Source organism: Alnus glutinosa, chromosome 14 (genome assembly GCF_958979055.1).
Source record: "Alnus glutinosa chromosome 14, dhAlnGlut1.1, whole genome shotgun sequence".
Lineage (NCBI taxonomy): Eukaryota > Viridiplantae > Streptophyta > Magnoliopsida > Fagales > Betulaceae > Alnus > Alnus glutinosa.
In genome coordinates this window covers 3,940,538-3,963,561 of record NC_084899.1, presented here as the reverse complement: position 1 = coordinate 3,963,561, position 23,024 = coordinate 3,940,538, and the positions used below count along the sequence as shown (strand labels likewise).

The window sequence follows — 23,024 nt, the reverse complement described above, 5'->3', positions numbered from 1 at the left end:
ATATTTAAAACATCATAGATTAATCTTGTCGAACTTTTTGAATATGGCCAATCAATTAAGATATGATAGATTAATGAAGGTAACTCCGAGTTAATTAAAAAGGATTACTCCTATTATATTCTAAAATCGCTATCACCTTTAGAATATAAGGTCAGACCTTTTACAATTTTCAAACTAGTTATAGATAACTAATTAAGCATGATTGATTACATAATAAGGATGATGCTTACCAATTGCAAAGAGACAATGTATAGTGATATAGCGTGGCGTAGTGAGTCTCTGAATTCACAAGCACACAACTCATAATTCTTCTATAAAACTAAGAAAATTCAAGGGATTGCATAAAACAGAAGAAAAAGCCCTCCTAATGTGTTTCTTATTGAAAAATAATGAAAAATACCAAGAGTAATGCTACATATTCAACTCTTATCTCGTTGGGCTAATTTGTTAGTGTTCATCAACCCTTGGATCAGCCTTTATTAAAAAGAATTAAAATAAAATCTAAAGGCTTATGGGCACTGCATGTCAAATCAGCCCAGTAGAAAGAGAGCAGGATGAGAGTTGAGTACCTGGAATTACTCAAGTAGTCATGCATTACGATAAGAACTCCCAATTCTCTGGCAAATACAACCCTAGCCTTTTGATCATTTCTTTGCATGTACTGACAGTAGCATTCAAGTAAATACTGAAGTCTGGCAACCAAGCCATCCTTATTCGGTTTAAATAGAAGTAGGGTCGCAGCCTTATAAAAACAAATTAAGTACAAAACTACCCTGCAATATCGCATTCGAGCAAGACTTACGAATCGGACACAATTCGAATGACCTATAAACACTACTGCAATCAAGGCTTCCGAGAGCGCTTGAATGAGCTTCGATCGTCATAGCGATCGAGTTTTTGAGAGAACTCATCCTGAAGAACATCTTGCAATCCCATTCGAATGAGAGATGATGTCATTCAAACGCCACCTTTTCTCCTCAAATTTCTTCATCATGCAATTATGAGCTATTCGATCTACATCATCCTCTTTAGGTTTGAGAGAATTTGCCCGCAAATTCACAAGTGTTGCGAAAAGCTATGCATATGCTTTTAGACGTGATCTTAATTGAAATTGTTTTTCAAAATAAAGAAAGAGAAATTTTAAGGAAAAATGAGCTCACATCTCACATAAAAATGGCTGATTAGCTTATATATACATGTTGAGCCGTGGACTCACTTTTGCACCTATATATATTTATAATGGGTTATGGGAACTGATTTTTCATATTTCCACACGCTCACGCACAATAATTGAATCTTTAAGAGAGTTGGCTAAAATTGCGACGAGTGTTTTGTTTTTTAAGTGGAATGTTTGTTTAGGGTTTTATATGAGTGAAACATGCATTTAGGTTAAAAAAAAATAAAAATAGTGAAACGTGCGTTTAGGTTCTTACATTAGTGAAACATGCGTTTAAGTAACAATTGCATTTATTTGATTAGGTTTGACAAATAATTAAAACATAGGGTTGTCCACAAATCATCATAGAATCTTATGTAAACAAGATCGGGTTGTCAGCTTGTCCGCCCCAACCATAAAAAGGGAATCTAAGGAAGATGAGAGAGAGAGAGAGAGAGAGAGAGTTTCCTATCTTTTTTTTTTACGAGGCATAACAATTTTTTAGTTTACATCGTTGTTTATTGAGTAGTTTTTTAGTTTTTTTTTTTTTTAGGTAATACACATGTTTTACGTGCTTAATTGATGGCCGACATTAGCTTCCAAGGTTTCATTAGAACCAGAAAAAGTATATAGAAAAAACAATTATTTTCTTTTCTGTTAGTATTTTTCATTTTTCGTTTTTTGTCTTTATTTTATGTGGTTCTCTTATTTCGCTTCCGTTTTCGTCCTTATTTTCTGTTATAATTTATATATTATTTTTTATTAAAATTGATTATTTCCTCTTTTATAAATTTTACACTGAATTCAAGAAAATGATGGTGAGAGAGAGAGAGAGAGAGTTTCTTATCGTTATTTTTAGTACGAGGTATGCCGATTTTTTAGTTTTCGATGTTGTTCATTGAGTAGTTTTTTTTCTGTGTAATACATATTGTTTACGTACGTAATTGGTGGACGACATTGGCTTTCAAGGCTTTATAATGGATTATGATTTATTTTTTTCTTCTTATAATTGTTTTTGGGATTTTATTGAATTTGTTTTCGAGTAGCTTGTTTGTTAATACGAGAGAAATAGGCACTGTGTGGTAATATGTTATTTGATCGTTAGGAATATTTGCAAGATTCATTTAGGTACTTTTAAGATTGTTAAAATTGGCTTTTATAGTGGGTATAGTTAAAAGTTGTCTTGAATGGTTATACAGCCAATATATATATATATAGAGAGAGAGAGAGAGAGAGAGAGAGAGTAATGGGATATTAGAAGTTTTGACAAATTCCGTTAGGCCAGATGTTTTCATTCATTTTTTTAAAAAAATTTTAAATTTTAAATTTTTTTTAAAAAAACTACCAATTCTGCTAACTGGAATTCATGTATCAGCATTCTCATACTTTTGAGCACACTTTTTTTTTTTTTTTTTTAATTTTTCAATGTATTAGAAATATTTCTGGGAAAATTTGTTGATGATGAGAAAAAAGTATTTTGCAATGGAAGAGAAGTAGTATTATTATTGGGAATATGATGAATTGCAGTTGGTTATGTTTTTGTGACTTTGTTAATTTTCTATTATAAATTAATCCAGGTTTTCAATTTGAAACAAACATTTAACACGTTCAACTTTATAAGGATTAAACTTTATGAATTTCTAAATTTATTTGATATATGGGTTTATTCTCTTGAATCTTGATTAAAGAAATATGGTTCAAAGTCGAATTTCATCAATTCAAAATAAAATAAAATAAATCGAATTTCATAGGATGTTTACAACTGAGGGCAGGCCACCCAAGGAGAGTTGGGATGTCATCGTGAGCCAGCCCTACTTAGTGCCATGCACGAAACATACAACTCAAGCCGTGTCCCAGCTGGCAGCAAAGCCACCAAACACTTCTTTACAACCCGGACATTCCTACCACCTACAAAATACAATAATGCTATTTTTAAAACAAAAGTAATGAAAATCATTTCTGTTGATTCCCATTTTTGTTGACATGGGATTTTTATGCTTCCAATGGCATCCATCCATGTGGAAGGGTCTCTGGAAATCGGTGAATTTTTAAATATGCAGATGTTAGAAAATACTATTATTCACCTAATTAATAATATCAGAGCAGAAAATTGTTGCATGACCAAGTTACGTGTAAGCAAACCTTACAATTTACAAAAGTCTTCCTCAATGAAGCTGAACAGGACAATACAACACCAGGCTCTCCCTTCTGACATATGTGACAGGGTCAATATCAAGGAAAAAAGGTGCATCTTAGCAGGTCATAGTGCTGTTTATAAGCTATATATAGCGGTCAGTGTCACAAACCAAAGACAAAAAGAGAATCCCCATTCCACCACCAGTGTTTGACACAAAACAGAGGATAACTATTCACTGGAATTGGAATGGCGAGGTTACAGGTTTTGTTAATGGCTCTATTCATCTCTGCAATTGCACTTGATCAAAGTTTTGTCAATGCCAAGTTTTCCAAGAGTATGTATTTCACTCCGGGCGCCAACAGTCAGTCTGCAATCCTAGGAAATGGCGATGATCTTCAACTTGTGTTGGATAACACAGCCGGTAAACATAATCTGCTTGTCACCTATAATTATTGAATTTTTCATTTGAGTTTTATCTTCTGCTGTTTCATGCTCCTGTTTAGAAAGACTACATTTTGCATCTGAAAGCATATACATAATCACATAGATAATAAATACAGACAGACAGCATATTACAAAATGTTACATATACAGCATCTGAAAGCATATATACAGCAAATAGATAATGAATGCCACCAGTATATTTGAGCCAAATGATCATATCACTTCATTCAGTTAAAGCTCCTACAGGAATTAGATTAATCCATTCATAACAATGCAATTATGAAAAGGTGCATTAGGCATGTAAGCGATCAGGTTATAACAGAAAGTGTTAATGAAACATATAAAAGTTCATATAAATATTGACTTTCCTCTGTTTAACCAGACTATCTTGTTGCTTTGGTATTCAGGCAGTCGTGTTCAATCAAAGAAAGCTTTCTTATTTGGAAGCATTGAAATGCTCATGAAGTTGGTACCAGGGAACTCTGCTGGAACTGTCACAGCCTACTACGTAAGTTCACTGGATCAACGACAACAAGGGATTATAAAACATGAAAATTTATCAACTTTGTCAAATGAGCTTTAAAACGTATATGTATTTCATAAAATCAAATCTGTCTCCTGATCTGATAGGGGAAAACTCTGGTTAATGGGAATCCCAGCGAAAAGAATTATAGTGCAAATCTTCCCCCATCTTTCTTAAAATATTTCCTGGGTTGATGAAGTCCCAATAAATGGAACTTATAAAGTGCTAACATTCCATACTAAAATTTCTGCAGGTATCCTCTAGTGGGAGCAACCATGACGAAATAGACTATGAGTTCTTAGGGAATGTTTCGGGACAACCTTACATTATCCACACTAACATCTACACACAAGGAAATGGAAGCAAGGAGCAGCAATTCTACCCTTGGTTTGACCCAACTGCTGATTTCCACAACTACACCATACATTGGAACCCCACTGAAGTTGTGTAAGTAAACTTACCAGGCTGCTACCTCCTGTTTTACAAAACAAATCATTATTTTCTGTTGTTTCAGACAAAAGATATACTTTTCAAACGTCGATGGCTTTCCCCAACAGAAATTTATTTTCTTCTCCTCCTGAAACTTTTAACAAATTTTTACTACCAGTCATTCCAACTTTTTCAGTATATTATCCACCCATATTCACAATTCCTAATTAATCCAGGAACCCATCCTGTTCCTAGACTCTGAATTCATCACTATAATTTCAGGTGGTATGTCGATAGTATACCAATACGCGTTTTCAGAAACTATGAGAATGAGGGGATTGCGTACCCCAGCAAGCAAGGGATGAAAGTTTACTCCAGCATATGGAATGCGGATAACTGGGCAACAAGAGGGGGGCTGGAGAAGATCAACTGGACCTGTTCACCCTTCACAGCAAGATTAAGCCAATTTAGGCCAAGGGCTTGCAAATGGAAAGGACCTATCAGCATTAGTCAATGTGCTTCTGAAACCAATCCCGCTAACTGGTGGACTTCGCCCATATACAAACAGTTGGGTTATGCTAAGTCGGGTCAGTTACAGTGGGTCCAAGATAACTACATGATCTACAACTACTGCACAGATTATAAAAGGTTCAATGGACAGATGGCTCCTGAATGTTCGAAACCACAATTCTAACATGAGGCCCAGCAATCAAGATATAAACTTTAATGTTCGTCTGTTTTTCATTTGTATTGCTTTTATTCTTGTTCATTGAGTTTGAATCAAAACGCTCCCCGTTATTGCTTTTCAATTATTTTTATCAAATGTATTCCTTGTACCGGGTTATCATTGTCTAAGCTAATTTTGAACTATCGAATACAGTAAATAATGCAATATTCTTCTCTTTTTTCGGGACAAGTTTGAAACAAATGCAACTTCTAGAGCCATATTGTTTTCATCAGCACAAATCAATGAAAAGAGTAGAAAATGACATCAAAATGGCAAGCCAGTCAACATAGAATATCCAAATTACCAGCAACAAACGAATGTTTCAGAAACAGACTCATATTTCAGAAACCATAGACAAACATAGGATTAATTCGGAATGCAATCTCAAAAGAATCACAGATTCAAATCACACAACACAAAGCCAAATGCCCACAATAAACTAAAATACCCAACAGGAATTTAACAAAGATCACAAAAAAAAATTCCTTCTTTTCCCCACTTTTCTCAACAAAGAAACCAAGGGTTCAGGGTTAGTCAAATTTCAAAAAAAGCCATCACGTAATACAAAGCCAAACACCGAGAACGATCAGACCCGTACCAATCAAAGCGTGGGCCACGCGGGTCTTCTCCCCCAACAGCAATCCGAAGACGGCCGTGGCAGCAAACGTCGTGGCATTAGTGACGGGCACGGTGAGAGAGATGGGGGTGTGGCTTAGAATGGCGAAGAAGGTAGCGGAGGCCGAGAGGTTTATCTAGAAGGGGACCGAGTACTGCCAGATCGAGAGGAGGGTGAGCCAATTCTTGAGCGAAGCGATGAGCTTGTGGTGGGGCGGTGCTTGTTCTTGTGCTTGTGGTGGCCTCGAAGTGGATTTGAGGGCCTCGTCCCAGAGCAGCGCGCCGCGGCGCATGATAGCGTTGGTGGCGCCCCAGACTAGCCCCACTGCCACCATCTTCTCTACGTCCCCGATCATGCTCCGTTGCGCTATCTTTGCTCTACGTTGCTGCCGAATTAGTCAAGACTCGATCACATTTCTGAGAAGTGGCCGTAGCACCATCAATCTCTCTGTTTCTTTTTCTCTTCTTTTCTTTTCTTTTCTTTTCATACAACTTATTGAGATTTGCACAAATACTTAAGTCAAAATTTGCAGGATATTTTTTTCAAACATCACTGCTGATTATTTATTTTTCAAACTATATCCGTGTTTGCAAAGACACACACACCAAAAAAAAAAAAAAAAAAAAAAAAAAAAAAAAAAAAAAAAAAAAGAAGAAGAAGAAGAAGAAGAGGAGAGAGAGAGAAAGAGAGAGAGAATAAGAGGAAAAAAAGGTTGTTGGGGAATTATAATTCTCCAAGCCGACAAGAGCTACGGTTAAATTGAACCCGAGCCGATATATTGCGACTGTGGAGGAGCAGTTGGATGGATAATAGGCCAGGTACCAGGCTCTATATCCAGGGAGATCCACTAATCATCTCATCGGGCATGCATTCTCAGTAACTGAAGATTGGCGACCGAGCAAAGAATGTCGCCTGCCTGACGGATGTAGAGATTCTGGAATCTCTAGTATTTATTAGGATCTGCAATATTTATTGAGCCAAGTACTCAACAGGGTCAAATTCGGCCGAAAGTAAGGATGGGCGTCAGGTCTAGTCACTATTCATATTGTACCAAGTCACTCTGCACCTCACATCGGATGGTCAGCAATCCAGGCAAATAGGGATCCTCCATACATCAGCTAATTCAAAGGGAAGTATAAATATACGATAAGACGAGCAGGTAAAAGGGGGCTGAACAAATACTCTTATTCACTTCTCATAAGAGCTCTCACTGACTTAAGCATCGGAGGAGGCTCGGCCGACCAACCCCGACACACCTTTGTTGTTTTGCAGGCCCTTGATCTGTGGACAAAGGAGGAGCAAGTCCCTGCATCAGCGCCCTAGAAGACCTACCAAGAGCCGACACGTCACCATACCTAAAACTGTGGAAACGTTTCAACGTTCTCTGCAAAAAGAAAAATCCGCGATGGTGAGAACTGGCTCAGCAAATCATAGGATGAATAACAATGTTCACGACGATGCAAGGACTTCGAATAATCCCTAGGTCACCATAGACCTCCTACACAGGAAGGTTGCACAACTGGAGAAGGAGTTGGTGGCTAGAGATGATGCCTTACAAAGGCGGGAGGAAGAAGCGTGGACGACACCCGGTGAAGCATGAACACACGACAGTCAAGCCGATGGGCGACTTAAGGAAAAATAGAACCAGAAAGATCGCGGAGGAGCTAGAGAAAGGAATGAAGACGAAGGAGGCTTAGAAATCCTTGACGTTCGAAAAGAAAAGAAGCGAAAGGAGGCGATCGCAAGGCTAGAGCGACACTGTGATCTCCTGGCTGATGCAATTTAGCAGTGACATAAAGGGAAGGCTTCCCTAGTAAACAGCCTCACCATTTGCGGATGAAGTAGCCATCTACCACCTTCCAGAGAAATTCAAAATTCCCGAAGTCTCGGTGTACACGGACTCAGAGATCCGATTGAACACTTGGATGGCTTCAGAGCTCACCTCAACCTACTCAAGGTGCCAGATGAGGTTGCGTGCCGGGTCTTCCCCCTCACATTGTCGGGGAGCACCCAAGAAAGGTTCTGGAATCTTTTGCCGAAGTTCATCAAAAACTTCGATGACTTCGGAAAGATGTTGTTGACTCAGTTTATGGCCGGGATAGTGCAGAAAAAGCCTGTAGGGCCCTTGATGTCTTTATGACAAGGTCCCGAGGAGTCGTTGAAGAGCTTTCTCATGTGCTTCAACCAAGAGAGGCTCGCCACCGAAGATGCTACAAAGGCATTTGTTTACTGTGCCCTATTCCAGGGGATCAAGAAGGATGGGCCCTTAATGGCGGATTTGGCTCGGAAACCACCCCGTGGTCTTTATGAGTTCATGGAGATAGCCGAGGAGTTCATAAATCAAGAGGAGACGCTCCGAGCGTTTTTGGGTTCCGAACCAACTCGGGCGTTGAGTTTTGAGACAAAGAAGAGGGATAATCTAGGAGAAGTGCTAAGTGGTATAGAGTACCCACCGGAAAAAAAAAAAAAAGTTCAAGGTCGTGGTTGGATCACCCGTGGGGCCCCCTTGAAGTGCCCCGAGGAATACCTGGGGTTCCACCGCCCGGGAACCAATCTCATGCTGATCCCTCTGGATGGTAGGAGTAAAATTGGAATTATCGAGACAGGGAAGACCATGATCGAGTCTCGAGGCACCGGGAAGTTCTTAAGGATCGGAGGTCCTCCCAAGTCCCAAGATAGGCGGGAAAGGATTCGAAGTCAAACATGGCATGCGATTGAAGTGTTGGCCCGACCAGTACTCAGAGTAGTCTAGGCAACCAGCACCGAAAGCAAAGAAGGTAGAACACTTAAGGAGGTATCATATGTAATCCTTATGTACTTCTAACTTGAGTAGGCATTTGAATAAAAATACAAGTCCACTTTTTGTTGATCGATAGCTGCAGTGCACGCCCCGCCAGATGATGACTCCCAAAGATATTCTCAAGAACACCACCTTCTACAGCTCGATATGAGGCCTAAATAAAGCGACTGCTACTGTGGACCGGCCGCTCTAGGCTAGATTGGGGTAGTCGTAAAATTCATCCCTTCGGATAAAGGGGTCCTCCTCGAATAGAAGGTGGATATAGCGGCTACCCGCAGACCAACTTCTTTAAGTTGGATGGGGGGTAGTCATAAAATTCCTCCCTCTCCAACAACAGGGGGGTCCTCCTCGGATAGGAGGTGGATAAGCCGTTGCTCTCGCGGACCGGCTGCTTTAGGCCATATGGGGGTAGTCGTAAAATTCCTCCCTCCAACAACAAGGGGGTCCTCTTCGGATAGGAGGTGGATAAGCAGCTGCTCTCGCAGACCAGCCACTCTAGGCTGGATGGGGGTAGTCGTAAAATTTCTCCATTCGGATAAGGGGGTCCTCCTCAGATAGGAGGTGGATATAGCGACTGCTTCCTACGGACCAACTTCTCTAAGTTGGATGGGGGGTAGTCGTAAAATTCCTCCCTCTCCAATAGCAAGGGGTCCTCAGATAGTAGGTGGATAAGCGGCTGCTCCCGCGGACCAACCGCTTCAAGCTGGATGGGAGTAGTCGTAAAATTCCCCCCTCACTCAACAAGGGGGTCTCCCTCGAATAGGAGGTGGACAAGGCAGCTACTTCCCGAGGTCCAACTTCTCAAAGTCGGAAAAGGGGCATCTCGAGGATCGAAAGCTGTTACTCTTCCTCGAACAGGAAGGTAGCCCTGACAGATACTCTCCAGGTAAAACTCTAATGAATTTGCAAAAATTTGCCTAAGTTAAAATGTTGATTCATGAATTTTATTGTGACAATTCAACGAACTTTACTTTGTTCCGAGACTATTTCCTTGAAGAGTTGATTGTTCGGCCATCCTCCCTCGGATCGGGAGGATCGCTCGAAAGACCAAACAAAGACCACCTGACTCGGGCTGACAGGCAAACCCATGTTTCCTAAAATACCAAAGGGCAGCTCGGTATTACCGACGCCCCTCATCGGTAAATTTGCAGACATCGAACTCATAGGACTTTTTAAAGTCTATATGGACGGTTAGGTCTAGCTACCCTCCCTCGGAGCAGGGAGGTAGCCCGGAAGCCAATTCTGGCTGTTAAATAGTAGGTCGATATCATCACACCCACGGAATACAGAGAAGGCAACTTTTTATTCAAAGGAAAACTTAATTATCTCATTACATGAAGTTGTAACTTTTATTACAAGGAATTTGGAACAACAAAGTTTGCAAAACAGAGTCCTACAAAGCAAACAAAGCCTAAGCTATATTGGCTTCGGTAGACACGACTGGAGTTGACAACCTCAACTCGCCAATGCCGTTTTGTTACAGTATCGAGGTCTCGACTAAAAGATAAAAGCAGAGTCCACCTGGCATTACTGCAAGGGCGCGAGACACTTTCCCTCCAACTGGAGATATTCAGAAGAGTAGACGACCGATTGCTACAAACACGACATCTAGAATTCGAAGTACTCATCTTCGCTGATGCACCTGAAAAGACGGGGATTAATGGGATTAGAATTACAATACATTGCAAGAAAGGCAGATACCTTTGGCAACTTTTGCCACAGGAGGTTCAAGCTTATGAAGGCTTGAAAATAGTCTAATGCATGACTTTTACCTTCCCAAGCCTTTATCCATGGAATATGGATAGTCTCCCACTGATGGACTCCACTAGGCCATCGTCGATGTGGAATCCATCAGTGGAAAGGCAAGCCATATCAATGAACCCCAGACCTGGGTAGGAAAAAATCGCAAAGGAGACTTCATCCACGGGATCTTCTAAGGAGAGACGGGGCAGAAGAAAGCTTGAGGAGGCCAAGAAGGAGATTTTGCTGTTTTCAGTAGCTGACTCAAGCTTATGGTTCGCGCAAGAGCCTTCTGTACCAACCTTTCCTACCCAAGCCTCCGTGCACAAGATGTCCAGCATTAGAAGGATTGGGCAAGAGAAAGTTGTGTAAAAAACTCCACTTGCGGTACACTCAGGAAAAACTCGCTGAGAAAGAGTTTGATAAAACTGGAAGTAGGGGTGTACAAGCGGGGCGGTTATTAAACGAAAATAACCGATAACTGCTAATAACAGCCAACAACCGTTAACCAAAAAAACTGAAAATAACCGCAACCGGATAACCGGGTACCCGGTTGCGGTTACCGGTTATAACATTTAAAAAAACCGGTTAATAACCGGGTAACCGGTTTTTTTCATTATATATAATTTTATATATATTAATTCATTTCCACAAAACCTAACTCCATAAAATGCAATCAGAATGTAGAATAACAAGATATAGAAAGATGGAGTGGTACTATAACTACTGAGGCGACTACAACACGACCTCCATGGCTGCTATTATCTTTCATTCTCGCACAAGTTTGGTTGAACAATACTTTGCCATAAAACGAGCTTCTAAAATTCCTCACAATTAAGTCCACCCACTTCTCTGTTTGTTTAAAATAGCTTGCACCCAATTCAATAGATCGAAGTTCAACAGTGTTCTAGTAATAACGCGGTTCAGAGATTTCAGTGCTAAGTGCAGTAGCATTGCTGCATTTTTATTTTTTATTTTTTGCTTCATGCCAACCCAGATCACGTTCAATGAATGTTTTATTTGCTTCATGCTTTAAGCAGGCCTACTGACTTAGCTAACTTCAATTGTTTTGGTACACTAATTAGAGATATAAATCTAGTTAGTGATTTAAATAAAACATGGAAGGACATAAAATGATGTAACTAAATGCCAAATATTGGATTTTTTTTAAAATTTTTTTTGAAAAATTCAACAATAAAAGAAAACTGGTTATCAGGTTAATAACAAGTATTAAATAATCGGATAATCGGTGGTTAGTAATAACCGCAACCGATTTACCAGTTGCAGTTGCAGTTGTTAAAATAGGAATAACCGAAGACCCCGGTTGCGGTTGCTGTTGCTGTTGTGGTTATGAGCAAATAACCACAATCGCAACCGGTTGTACACCCCTAACTGGAAGAGGAGAAGGTTATTTATAGGGGAAGAGCCATTAATGCGTTTTCGGGTTACGAAGCAATTAATGCATTGAGCATCTATACGAACGCAAGAATCAAAAAGGTGCCCATCAGTATTTAAATGTAAACAACATAATTTTTTTTCTAAATAATATTTTATTTAAAGTAATGCTATTTAGTAGATTGTTATACGATTATTATTCAATTAGAATGACATAGCGGTGATAATCATCCTTTAAATCAATAAGGACTTAAAAATAAAAAATAAAAATAAAAAAACCTTAAAATGACTTTTTTTTTTTTTTTTTTTTTTTAAGATCAAAATGACTGATTTTCAATGTCGAGTCATTGTGAAATATATCGAGTTTGGTAATCTTCAAATATTCATAAATCTCATCTTCAGACATTTGTGACCATTTTTAGTACAGTTTTCGGTATGGTGAGTGTCGGCTCCTGGTAGATCTTCTAGAGCCCTGATGCAGGGACCCGGTCCTCCTTAGTCCACATATCAAGGGCCTGCAAAACAAAAAATGCGCACCGGGGGTTGGCTGGCCGAGCCTCCTCCGATGCCTAAGTAAGTGAAAGCTCTTATTAGAAGTGAATAAGAGTATCTGTTCAGCCCCCTTTACCTGCTCGTCTTATCGTGTATTTATACTTCCCTTTGAATTAGCTGACGTATGGAGGATCCCCTATTTTTTGGGATTGCTAACCGTCCGATGTGAGGTGCATAATGACTTGGTACAGTATGAATAATGGCTAGGCCTGACGTCCATCCTTCCTTTCGGCTAGATTTGACCATATTGAGTACTTGGCTCAATAAATGCTGGAGATCCTAATAAATACTGAAGATTCTAGAATCTCCACATCTGTTGGGCAAGCGACATCCTTTGCTTGGCCGCCAATCTTTGGCTACTGAGAATGCATGCACGGTGAGATGATTAGTGGATCTCCCCAGATATAGAGCATGGTACCTGGCCTATTATTCATCCGACTGCTCCACCATGGCCGTAATATATCAATTCTGGTTCAGTTTGACCATAGCTCTCGTCGGCTTGAAAAATGATAATTCCCTAACAATTACCCCCCAATTCTCTTAGCTCAAGTATTTGAGGTGAAGAGAATTTACGTGCCATAGTTACCTTTGAAGCATTTAAAGCAGATGACGATCTGATTCTGCCCTGTGCATGAGGAGGGCCAGAACCACTCTTAGCCTTAGGGTTTTTGGGCCTTTCCAAAATTTTAAAAATGTCACAACATTTTGAAATTTTTTTTATAAAGTTCAAAAATTTTTATGAAATATATCGCTCAAAATTAATTTTTATCTTCAAAAATTTTATTTTTGTTAGTTTCGTCCTTTACATGAAAGCTAGGCATTACCATATTTTGAATTTCAAAAAATACTTGAAATACTATAACTTTTATTATAATTTCTTTTAAGTTTATATAAGTCCTTATATGTGTCCAATGGCACAACATAAGTGATATAATTAAACAATAAAATTAGTTATTTAGTAATTGACATATTAAGTTGTATATGAAATATTATGGGCTAATAAAAGATGTAATAGAGTACTCTTCAAAGTGCATTTGACATTGTGATTTCGCATATTAAAAGTGTGATTTTAAATCAAATCATAAAAAATATATCGTTTAGGAGTGCATTTTTAAAAAAATTGTAATTAAAAAACGTAGAAAAATCTATACTTTCAAATGAGAAATGTTAGGTTGTCCACCTATGTACTCCTGCAGCCCAACCCATCCACGTAGGATAGGTTGGACAGTAGGAGTACAGGGATGTACAACTAGCGATGGGCAAATTATCTGATTACCTCCCATCGAAAACCTACCGACTGCCAATGAACCGCCTTTGACCGCCTACCATCTACCGTCTAATTAAAAATTCGAAAATTGAAATAAATATTTTTTCCGAAATTAATATTGGTTGGTAATTGGTGAAATATGTTTTCTGTCGAGTGCCAACCCAACCCGACCCGACAATCCCTAAAGGACGTTGTTGGACTCGTTATCAAAACGGAGTCGTTTTGATAACGAGTAAAACGACGCCGTTTTAATACTATATATATATATATATATATATATATATATATATATATATATATATGCTGATGAAGACAACACTACTGATTAATTTTTTTTCAAACTAATATCCATGTTTGCAAAGACACAAAAAAGGGGGAGAGAGAGAAAGGGACACACACACACAACAAAAGGAAATAAAGGTCACAAATGTCTGAAGATGAGATTTATGAATATTTGAAGATTACCAAACTCAATATGTTTTACAATGATGCAAAATTGAAAATTTGTCATCTTTTTTTTTTTTTTATAAGTTCATATTAATTTAAAGCATGATTTTCACTGCTATGTCATTCAAATTGTCTAACAATCATATAACAGTCTATTAAATAGTATTAGTCTGAATAAAATATTATTTAGAAAAAAAAAATATGTTGTTTACATTTGGTAGATTTGCCCTATGCATGAGCAGGGGGAGGGACCATCCTTAGCCTTAGGATTTTTGGGCCTTTCCAAATTTTAATAAAACGTCACAACATTTTGAAGGTTTTTTTTTTTTTTGATATATATATAAAGTTTAGGTATTTTTATGAAATAAACTTCTCAAAATTAATTTTTATCTTCAAAAATTTCATTTTTTTTTAGTTTTATCCTCCTTTCTCCTAAAATTCTAGTTTTTGTCCTTTACATGAAAGCTAGGGCTAAGCAAATCCCTTCAGAACCCGCCCCTCCCCGCAATACCCGCCCCGCCCCGCAAAGCCTAAAACCCACACCCATGGTGCGGGCCACGGGGCCTTATTTGGGCCCCCCATGCGGTGCGGGACAGGTTGTGGGGGGAGCCCTTGAAATTTCTTGGGTCCCCGCCCCGCCCCATATATTTTGAAAAAAAAAAAAAAAGAAGGCAGAAAAATGTAAAAAACACAAGCAGGCTTACAGCCCTTTGGGCTTTGGCCCCTTTCAATTTTTCTTACTTTTCTCAGTTTCTATCCTTCTAAGTTCTAACAAATCTAACCTAACCCTAACTTTAACTTCTCTAAGTTTCTAACTCCCTAAGCGCCGCAGCCTACATCAGTGCATCACATTCACTCCGCCACTCTCCTCAGTCCTCACCAGTCACCGACCCTCACACTGTCACGCCCTCGTCGCCTCACGCCCTCACCTCCCCACACGTCAAAGTGTAGCTCATCTCAAAGTAATTTTCAGAGAAGAACAACAAGAAAGTAAGTATTTTTCTAGTGATATATCTATGCAATGTCTTATTAAATCCTTTGTTGTTTCATAATTCTGATCACAACTAGCTCTAACTGGATAATAGACATGTCAGATGAGTTGAGATTGAAAGAGATATAGGCTTCCATGATGAGTTGGTATTTGAGGAAGATATACTACCAGATCTAGCAAAAAATAAATTAGTAATGATCAAATTTTGTAAAGAGGTTATGTATTTTTGCACAAGAATTATGAAGCAGGATAATGTCCGGCCAACTGGATCGGGTGTCTGGTTATGCAAGAGTCTGGCCAAGTGGCCACGGTTGGGTTGTCTCTAAGATGTGGTCCTATATATATATATATATATATATATATATATATATATATATATATATATATATATATATATATATATATATATATATATATATACCTTAATCTCTTCCTGTAAGAACCCTATCTGTTGGGTCTTAGACTTGATTAGGTTAACAGACTTAGAAATTGAGGAACAACTGAGTCAAAAGACCCTTCAGCAAAGAATTCAACTCTTTGAAGATAGGATCAAAAGTGAAGTCTGTTCTGATGTCCCTACTGCCTTTTGGCATAGGAAAAAGCACACTGTAAGCCTTCCTTATATCAAAGGTTTTGATGAAGGAAGAATCACCACTAAGGCAAGACCCATCCAGATGAGTCAAGAAGTTACTGAATTTTGCCAAAGAGAAATAGAAGATCTATTACACAAAGGCATAATTCGTAAGAGTAAGTCACCCTGGTCGTGTTCAGCTTTTTATGTCCAGAAGAATGCTGAACTTGAGAGAGGAGCCCCCAGGTTAGTCATTAACTACAAGCCCCTCAACAAAGTCCTGGAATGGATAAGATATCCAATTCCAAATAAGAGAGACCTAATCAATAGGTTAAGTGGATCCATGATCTTCTCTAAGTTTGACATGAAAAGTGGTTTCTGGCAGATCCAGATTCATGAGAAGCATAAGTATAAGACAGCATTTGTCACACCCTTTGGACAATACGAATGGAACGTAATGCCCTTTGGTCTTAAGAATGCCCCTAGTGAGTTCCAGAATATCATGAATGATATTCTTGGTCCCCTGAGTAAATACTCCATTGTTTACATAGATGATGTCCTCATCTTCTCTAAGTCGATTGAAGAACACTGGAAACATTTGAACTCGTTTCTAGAAGTTATCAAATCAAATGGATTGGTTGTTTCTGCTACCAAAATCAAGTTGTTTCAAACCAACATTAGATTTCTTGGTTACAACATCCACCAATCAAAAATAAGCCCCATAAGCAGAGTGATCCAATTTGCTGATAAGTTTCCTGATGAAATCCTTGAGAAATCCCAACTTCAGCGGTTTCTAGGATCCCTCAACTATGTTGCTGATTTCTATCAAAACCTTCGCAAAAAATGCAAGCCATTGTTTGATAGACTTCAAAAGAATCCTCCTCCATGGACTACTGAACATACTTCAGTCGTCAAAGATATTAAGTCCTATGTTCAGACATTACCCTGTCTTGGCATTCCCACAAATGAGTCATTTAAAATTGTTGAGACTGATGCCTCCGACATTGGGTACGGTGGTATTCTTAAGCAGCAAGTTCATTCCAACCAACCTGAACAAATTGTTCGTTTCCATTCAGGTGTTTGGAATTCAGCTCAGAAGAATTATAGTACTATTAAAAAAGAAATTTTATCTATAGTACTATGCATTTCTAAGTTTCAAGACGATCTCTTGAATCAAAAGTTTTTAATCAGAGTTGATTGCATGAGTGCAAAACATGTTTTAGAAAAGGATGTTCAAAACATTGCTTCTAAACAGATTTTTGCCAGATGGCAAGCAATTTTAAGCATATTTGATTTTAACATTGAGTATATTAAGGGAAGTCAGAATTCTATCCCTGATTTCTTAACCCGTGAATTTTTGCAGGGAAAAAATGGCTGATAAGAAGAAAGAAAAGGCTTCGGCCTCTAAGCCCAATCTAAGTTATAATGCTAAGCCTTTCAACCTTGTCACCCCAAGCCAACTAAGTTCCCAAGACCTCATCATGAGAAATTCACCCTCCCAAATGGTGAATCGATTTACTACCTTAGGTAGTACCATAAGTCCAAGGCCGTCCTTCCAGTCTGCCTTAATAAGTCCTTCAAGCCCTTTTGATGGTCTGCCCCCTCAAAAGCCTTTCATAAGATACCCTAAGTCTTCTCCTTACCACACCAAAGAACCTCCCCACAATCTGTTCTTGGTTGAGCCTGATTTTAGACATCTAAAATCCCCTGATGAAATTGCCAAAGCTTATTACCCTCCCCGTTGGCATTTTCCAGCTATCCACCCTGATAAGTCCATTGAGTTTTACAGGGACATACTCCTTGTAACTAAGTCCGTTCAAGTAAGACCAATCCAATGTCAGAGAATCCCTGGACGAATTGCCTTTCATTCTCTGTTCATAATGAAGTTCGTAGCACAGAAGGATTGGGGAGCACCCCCTTTTGTCTCCAGAAGTTTTTCCAACAAAAAAGTTGGATACAGTTACCATGATTACATTGAGGCCTGGTACAAAGTCCTTTTGTATCAAAATGAGGATTTTTCCCATTCCTGGTTTATAAATTTTGACAGGAATTTTAAGGGTCCTATCCCCGTCTGGTTTCACAGGTGGTGGCAAGTTCATGGACCAGTTCACCAAATCCTCCCTGAAGAGGTCAAAGATGCTGTACGGTATTTCTCTACCGTCAAGAAGTTATCTCCTCAGGAAGAAGACTTGCCTATGACAGTCCACTTCTTTGCTCATTTCAAAGTCTCGTGGATTCTCAAGTGGCAATATGTGTTTATCACCCAGAACTGTGTTGCCCGACAGTTCTCGGTTAAGTGGTGGGATAAGTTCAATTTCTCCCTGGTTCAATCCCGCCTTATGAAGGAGTTCCCTGAAAGACCTCCTGCTATTCAAGACTCTGTCACTCACGTTTCAGAGACTCAAGTTGAGCCTGCCCCTGATTCCCCTAAGTCTGAGTCTTCCATTCTTTCAAAAGAAAAGAAGCCCTCTAAAATTAAGCAAATGGCTCTCCTTATGAAACAGATCCTAGAAGCTGAAGATAATGATGAAGACGAAGAAGCCTCCACTGCAGAATCTTCTTTCCAGCATCATTATAATTTTGAGTTCTTTCAAGATGCCCAAGACCCAAATGATGTTACTGATTTGGGTTTGGATTTCTAAGTTGCCTCGTCAGCATAAAAGACAAGTTCTAAGCAGTGCCTTCAACTGTCGGCATAATAAGACAAAAATTGAACAGTACTCGGTCGGCCACCCGACAAGGTACTATTTATGAATAATGACTTTTTCACTGTTCATCCTGAGTTTACCCTGCTTTCGGTGCGAGTTACCTGAAGTAAAAGCAGATTCCTTCTGCTTTCGGTGCACGCCTGACAAGCCTAAGCACGCTGGTATCCCGTGATTCCAGCCCTGAGCCTTTCTGAAGCCTTTATAAGCAGCAGAAGACTGAAGTTCAAGGCAGAGCTTATTCCGGAGTTTACTCCTTTGGTAATCTCACCTGGACCTCTCATAAGCCAAACACTTGTAATGTTTCATTCCTGTGTTTCTAAGTCTAAGCTTGTAATTGCCAGCTGCGTTCTGGCCTGAGTTTATTTGTAAGTTTTACATTTAAGTTATTTTAAATCTAAGCATTACTTTGAGTTTAATTTCATGATTATCACTGAATACTCTTTCATTTTGTATTCTGATTTTGATATTGAAATTACTATGTATGTTTTTATGTTTTCATATGCTAATCACTACTCCATCCACACCTCTGTCACCACTTCTTACTATTAAGCCCCCACTCCCTGCTTCCGCCCCCCTTTTGGTATCAGAGCCATAAGTGTTGTTGAGTTTGTTCCTGTTATAATCTGAGCATCCGCCCAAGTGGCTGGTTATTAAGCTTGTTCTTATATTGTTTCAAGTTTGTCTGTTACACCACTCTCTGTTAAGATTCTAGGGTGAATAGGAAGGACACTGCCGTCAACGTGCCGTCAGCGCAGTTGAGAGCCGAGAGAAGGGCCAGGTAAGTCGGGAGGACACACGGATAGGACACAGGCGTATGACCTAGGAGACCTAGTTGGAGAACAGAGATGAAGTGTGGTAGAGAGATGTCTCGCGGTAGAGAGACCGGAACAGTAGAAGTCTAAGCCAGGTAACCCTAAACTTGTAGCGATGAATAGATTGTTCAGATCTAACTCATCCGTAAGCTCTAGATCCACTCGGATCCCTGAGATTCCAGAGGTAGTCAACGAAGAACACGTTGAATACCACGATGAGGATTCCTTCATTGATGTCAATGATTGGAATATACCTAAGGTCCCCAGTAGAGAAATCTACAGGAAGAAGTGGTCTGCACTTGCGTTCAAAACTGAACAGCATGTTAAGACTGTAGAGCAAGTCTATGCTCTCAATAAGGAACATGAGTTATGCCAGCTTTTTAGCCCAGAAGCCATTAAGCGACATAGAAGAGAAGGCCACAACTTTATCCACATAGGATTAGTTCAGGTCGCCATTAAGCCCCTAACACGGAAAGGTCTTAAAGCCTCTGTTATGTTAGGATTGAGAGATGCCCGTTTCACTGACTGGCAGGATAGCCTCCTCGGAGTCATTGAAGCAACCATGCATGATGGACCAGTCTATTTTGACTGTTTCCCTGATTTCACCGTAAGTCTGAGTGATCCTCACATCCTTAAGGTTTTAACCCTGAGTATTAGAACCCAAGGATATAAGATTCTAGAAGGTGTTCAGCCTCTAGCTTTGATTTACAGGATCTACTATAAGTGCACCGGAACCAACATAAATTTCGGAGCAATTAAGAAAAGCCCAAATGGTCAAACCATGTTGATCCAAAGTAGCCAAAGTAACGCGAATATTCACGTTCCTCGAACTATCCATTGGACTGACATTGAGTTACCCAAAGAATGGAGTTTGACCAATGAAAGCTTTAAGCCTGATCTCATAAGACATAATCTAGGAGATCTAGATTATATCCAGCAGTACTTGGATGGTACTGTTAAGATAAGTTTCGATCGAGGTTCCCAGTCGATCCCTAAGCCAAATCTTCTCATAGAAGAAGTTGCAAGATCTAGTGCATCTAGATCTGAAGTACCAAGGTCTAGATCTTCTAGACAACTTAAGGATAAGACTCCTAAGGCTCCAGCTAGGCATTCGTTTGCTGGTTCTACCTCTACGGAAGAACTAAAGCGACGGGATCTAGAATTGGAAAAAGAACTAAGTAAGCTTAAGTTAAAGGGAGTCCAGACGACCTCCCAAGTGAGTCATCCATGTTACACAGCTGACACACAGCTAGAAGATGAAGAATCCCAGGAAGGTAATGCCTCTCCTACGGAATCTGATTTCATAGTTGAAACGGCTGTAGACCCCCAACTATGCACCATGAGGAAACCTTTTGAGATGGACTCAGATCTGCTCAACAAGGATTTTATGTCAGAAGCAAATCTCGAAAGAAGATTAGCCTATAAGGAAAGATTCAATCTTGAGCAGAAGAAAGGAATCTTAAGTCACTTTAAGAAACACATAAGTGAAATAGAGATGCATATCTCTTATTTCGATTTTGTTGATGAGTTTTACCCGGTAGAAAACCAGGTTCAAACCGTCTCTAAGGAAAAGTGGGTAAAAGAAGATAAAACAGTTGTTTCTTCAAGTCACCCTCCACAAGAAACCATAGTGTTCCAGCATAGAACCACTACGGTTAAAGCCTCACCCTTTAAGGTTGCATCTGAGAACTCAGATGTTAAGAAAGTCATTGAGCAAGCCAACTATACCAACCAGTACCTAAACTCCATAGGAAACCAGTTGGATAAGATTGAAGACAAGCTCGATAATAAGCCTCTCCCAAAAGAGAAACATAAGCCTTTTGAGAAACCAATAGTCAAGTTTCCAGATCTCAAATCAGGAACTAGCCTAAAGGTTAATAAGGAAAAGCCCTTTATTGATAAGATAGAGGATATGCTTAAGGATTTGGTTAAACCCAAACAAGAACAGCCCAGTAGTTCCAATACTCTGTCTGTTACTAAGATTGCCGAGTCTTCTGAGAATTCATCTGAAACAGAATCCTTTTCGGAATCTGAATCTGATGAAAACATCAGAAAAGTTGAGAAAGCCTTTTCAGCCTTAGAACTGAATAGGATCCATAAGCCGAAGTTCTCTCCAATAAGTCTCACTAAGAATTGGTATCCCAGACCTACCCCTCCGGATATCCAATTTGAGGAAAGAAACTTCCAAAGTCAATTTGCAGTTTCTGCTGATAAACTATACGAATGGAATATCGATGGTTTAGCAGAGCAGCAAATTCTTGATAAGTTAACCCATATGACCATGGTCTCTAGCAGTTATGTTATGAACCATGATTTAAGCCAACCAGAGGTTGTTGACCTCCTGGTTAAGGGTTTCACAGGAACCCTTCAAGCCTGGTGGGAAAAGCATCTCACCAATGAGTCTAGAGATAGCATTAGAAGTGCTGTCAAAACTGATGAGGATGGAATCCCCATATTCAATGAGAAAATTGGATTAGGAGATTCTGACGCTGTCAACACTTTGTTCTATACGACTGTAGAGCATTTTATTGGCACGCCAAGTCACCTTGCGTCTAGGGTCCATGACCAACTGAGTAACCTAAGATGTCCAACCCTGAGCGACTTTAGATGGTATAAGGATGTTTTCCTTTCTAGAGTCATGCTAAGAGAAGATAGCAACCAACCGTTTTGGAAAGAAAAGTTCATTAACGGTCTGCCTCACCTCTTCGCCCATAAGATCAAAGAAGTCTTAGTCAATGAGAACAATGTGATAGAGTATGATAATCTCACCTACGGGAATATCATAAGTGCTATCCAGAAAGAAGGTCTTAAGATGTGTATCGATATGAAAATATCGAATAAGGATAAGAAGAAGGATTGGGGAGCACCCCCTTTTGTCTCCAGAAGTTTTTCCAACAAAAAAGTTGGATACAGTTACCATGATTACATTGAGGCCTGGTACAAAATCCTCATTTTGATACAAAAGGACTTTGTACCAGGCCTCAATGTAATCATGGTAACTGTATCCAACAAGGATTTTATGTCAGAAGCAAATCTCGAAAGAAGATTAGCCTATAAGGAAAGATTCAATCTTGAGCAGAAGAAAGGAATCTTAAGTCACTTTAAGAAACACATAAGTGAAATAGAGATGCATATCTCTTATTTCGATTTTGTTGATGAGTTTTACCCGGTAGAAAACCAGGTTCAAACCGTCTCTAAGGAAAAGTGGGTAAAAGAAGATAACACAGTTGTTTCTTCAAGTCACCCTCCACAAGAAACCATAGTGTTCCAGCATAGAACCACTACGGTTAAAGCCTCACCCTTTAAGGTTGCATCTGAGAACTCAGATGTTAAGAAAGTCATTGAGCAAGCCAACTATACCAACCAGTACCTAAACTCCATAGGAAACCAGTTGGATAAGATTGAAGACAAGCTCGATAATAAGCCTCTCCCAAAAGAGAAACATAAGCCTTTTGAGAAACCAATAGTCAAGTTTCCAGATCTCAAATCAGGAACTAGCCTAAAGGTTAATAAGGAAAAGCCCTTTATTGATAAGATAGAGGATATGCTTAAGGATTTGGTTAAACCCAAACAAGAACAGCCCAGTAGTTCCAATACTCTGTCTGTTACTAAGATTGCCGAGTCTTCTGAGAATTCATCTGAAACAGAATCCTCTTCGGAATCTGAATCTGATGAAAACGTCAGAAAAGTTGAGAAAGCCTTTTCAGCC

General features: G+C 39.4%; 2 protein-coding genes across 2 annotated transcripts; one reads left to right on the top strand and one right to left on the bottom strand.

The window, feature by feature from the left end:
• The first annotated feature begins 3,457 nt into the window (after nucleotides 1–3,457).
• On the top strand, nucleotides 3,458–5,605 carry LOC133857437 (probable xyloglucan endotransglucosylase/hydrolase protein 26). The gene is made up of 4 exons (XM_062292704.1): nucleotides 3,458–3,714; nucleotides 4,145–4,245; nucleotides 4,514–4,707; nucleotides 4,972–5,605. The coding sequence occupies exons 1-4, from the start codon at nucleotides 3,540–3,542 to the stop codon at nucleotides 5,381–5,383; spliced, it is 882 nt and encodes a 293-aa protein (XP_062148688.1). The 5' UTR covers nucleotides 3,458–3,539; the 3' UTR covers nucleotides 5,384–5,605.
• Nucleotides 5,606–5,840: 235 nt separating this feature from the next.
• LOC133857438 (uncharacterized) lies at nucleotides 5,841–6,909 on the bottom strand. The gene is given in 1 exon segment (XM_062292705.1): nucleotides 5,841–6,909. A coding segment is annotated over 1 exon segment (417 nt). The 5' UTR covers nucleotides 6,388–6,909; the 3' UTR covers nucleotides 5,841–5,970.
• Nucleotides 6,910–23,024: the final 16,115 nt, after the last annotated feature.

Coding starts and splice junctions, on each gene's coding strand:
- LOC133857437 (XM_062292704.1), top strand. CDS start 3,540: ATGGCGAGGTTACAGGTTTTGTTAATGGCTCTATTCATCTCTGCAATT. Junction 4,246..4,513: donor GAACTGTCACAGCCTACTAC/GTAAGTTCACTG, acceptor AAATTTCTGCAG/GTATCCTCTAGTGGGAGCAA. Junction 4,708..4,971: donor TGGAACCCCACTGAAGTTGT/GTAAGTAAACTT, acceptor CTATAATTTCAG/GTGGTATGTCGATAGTATAC.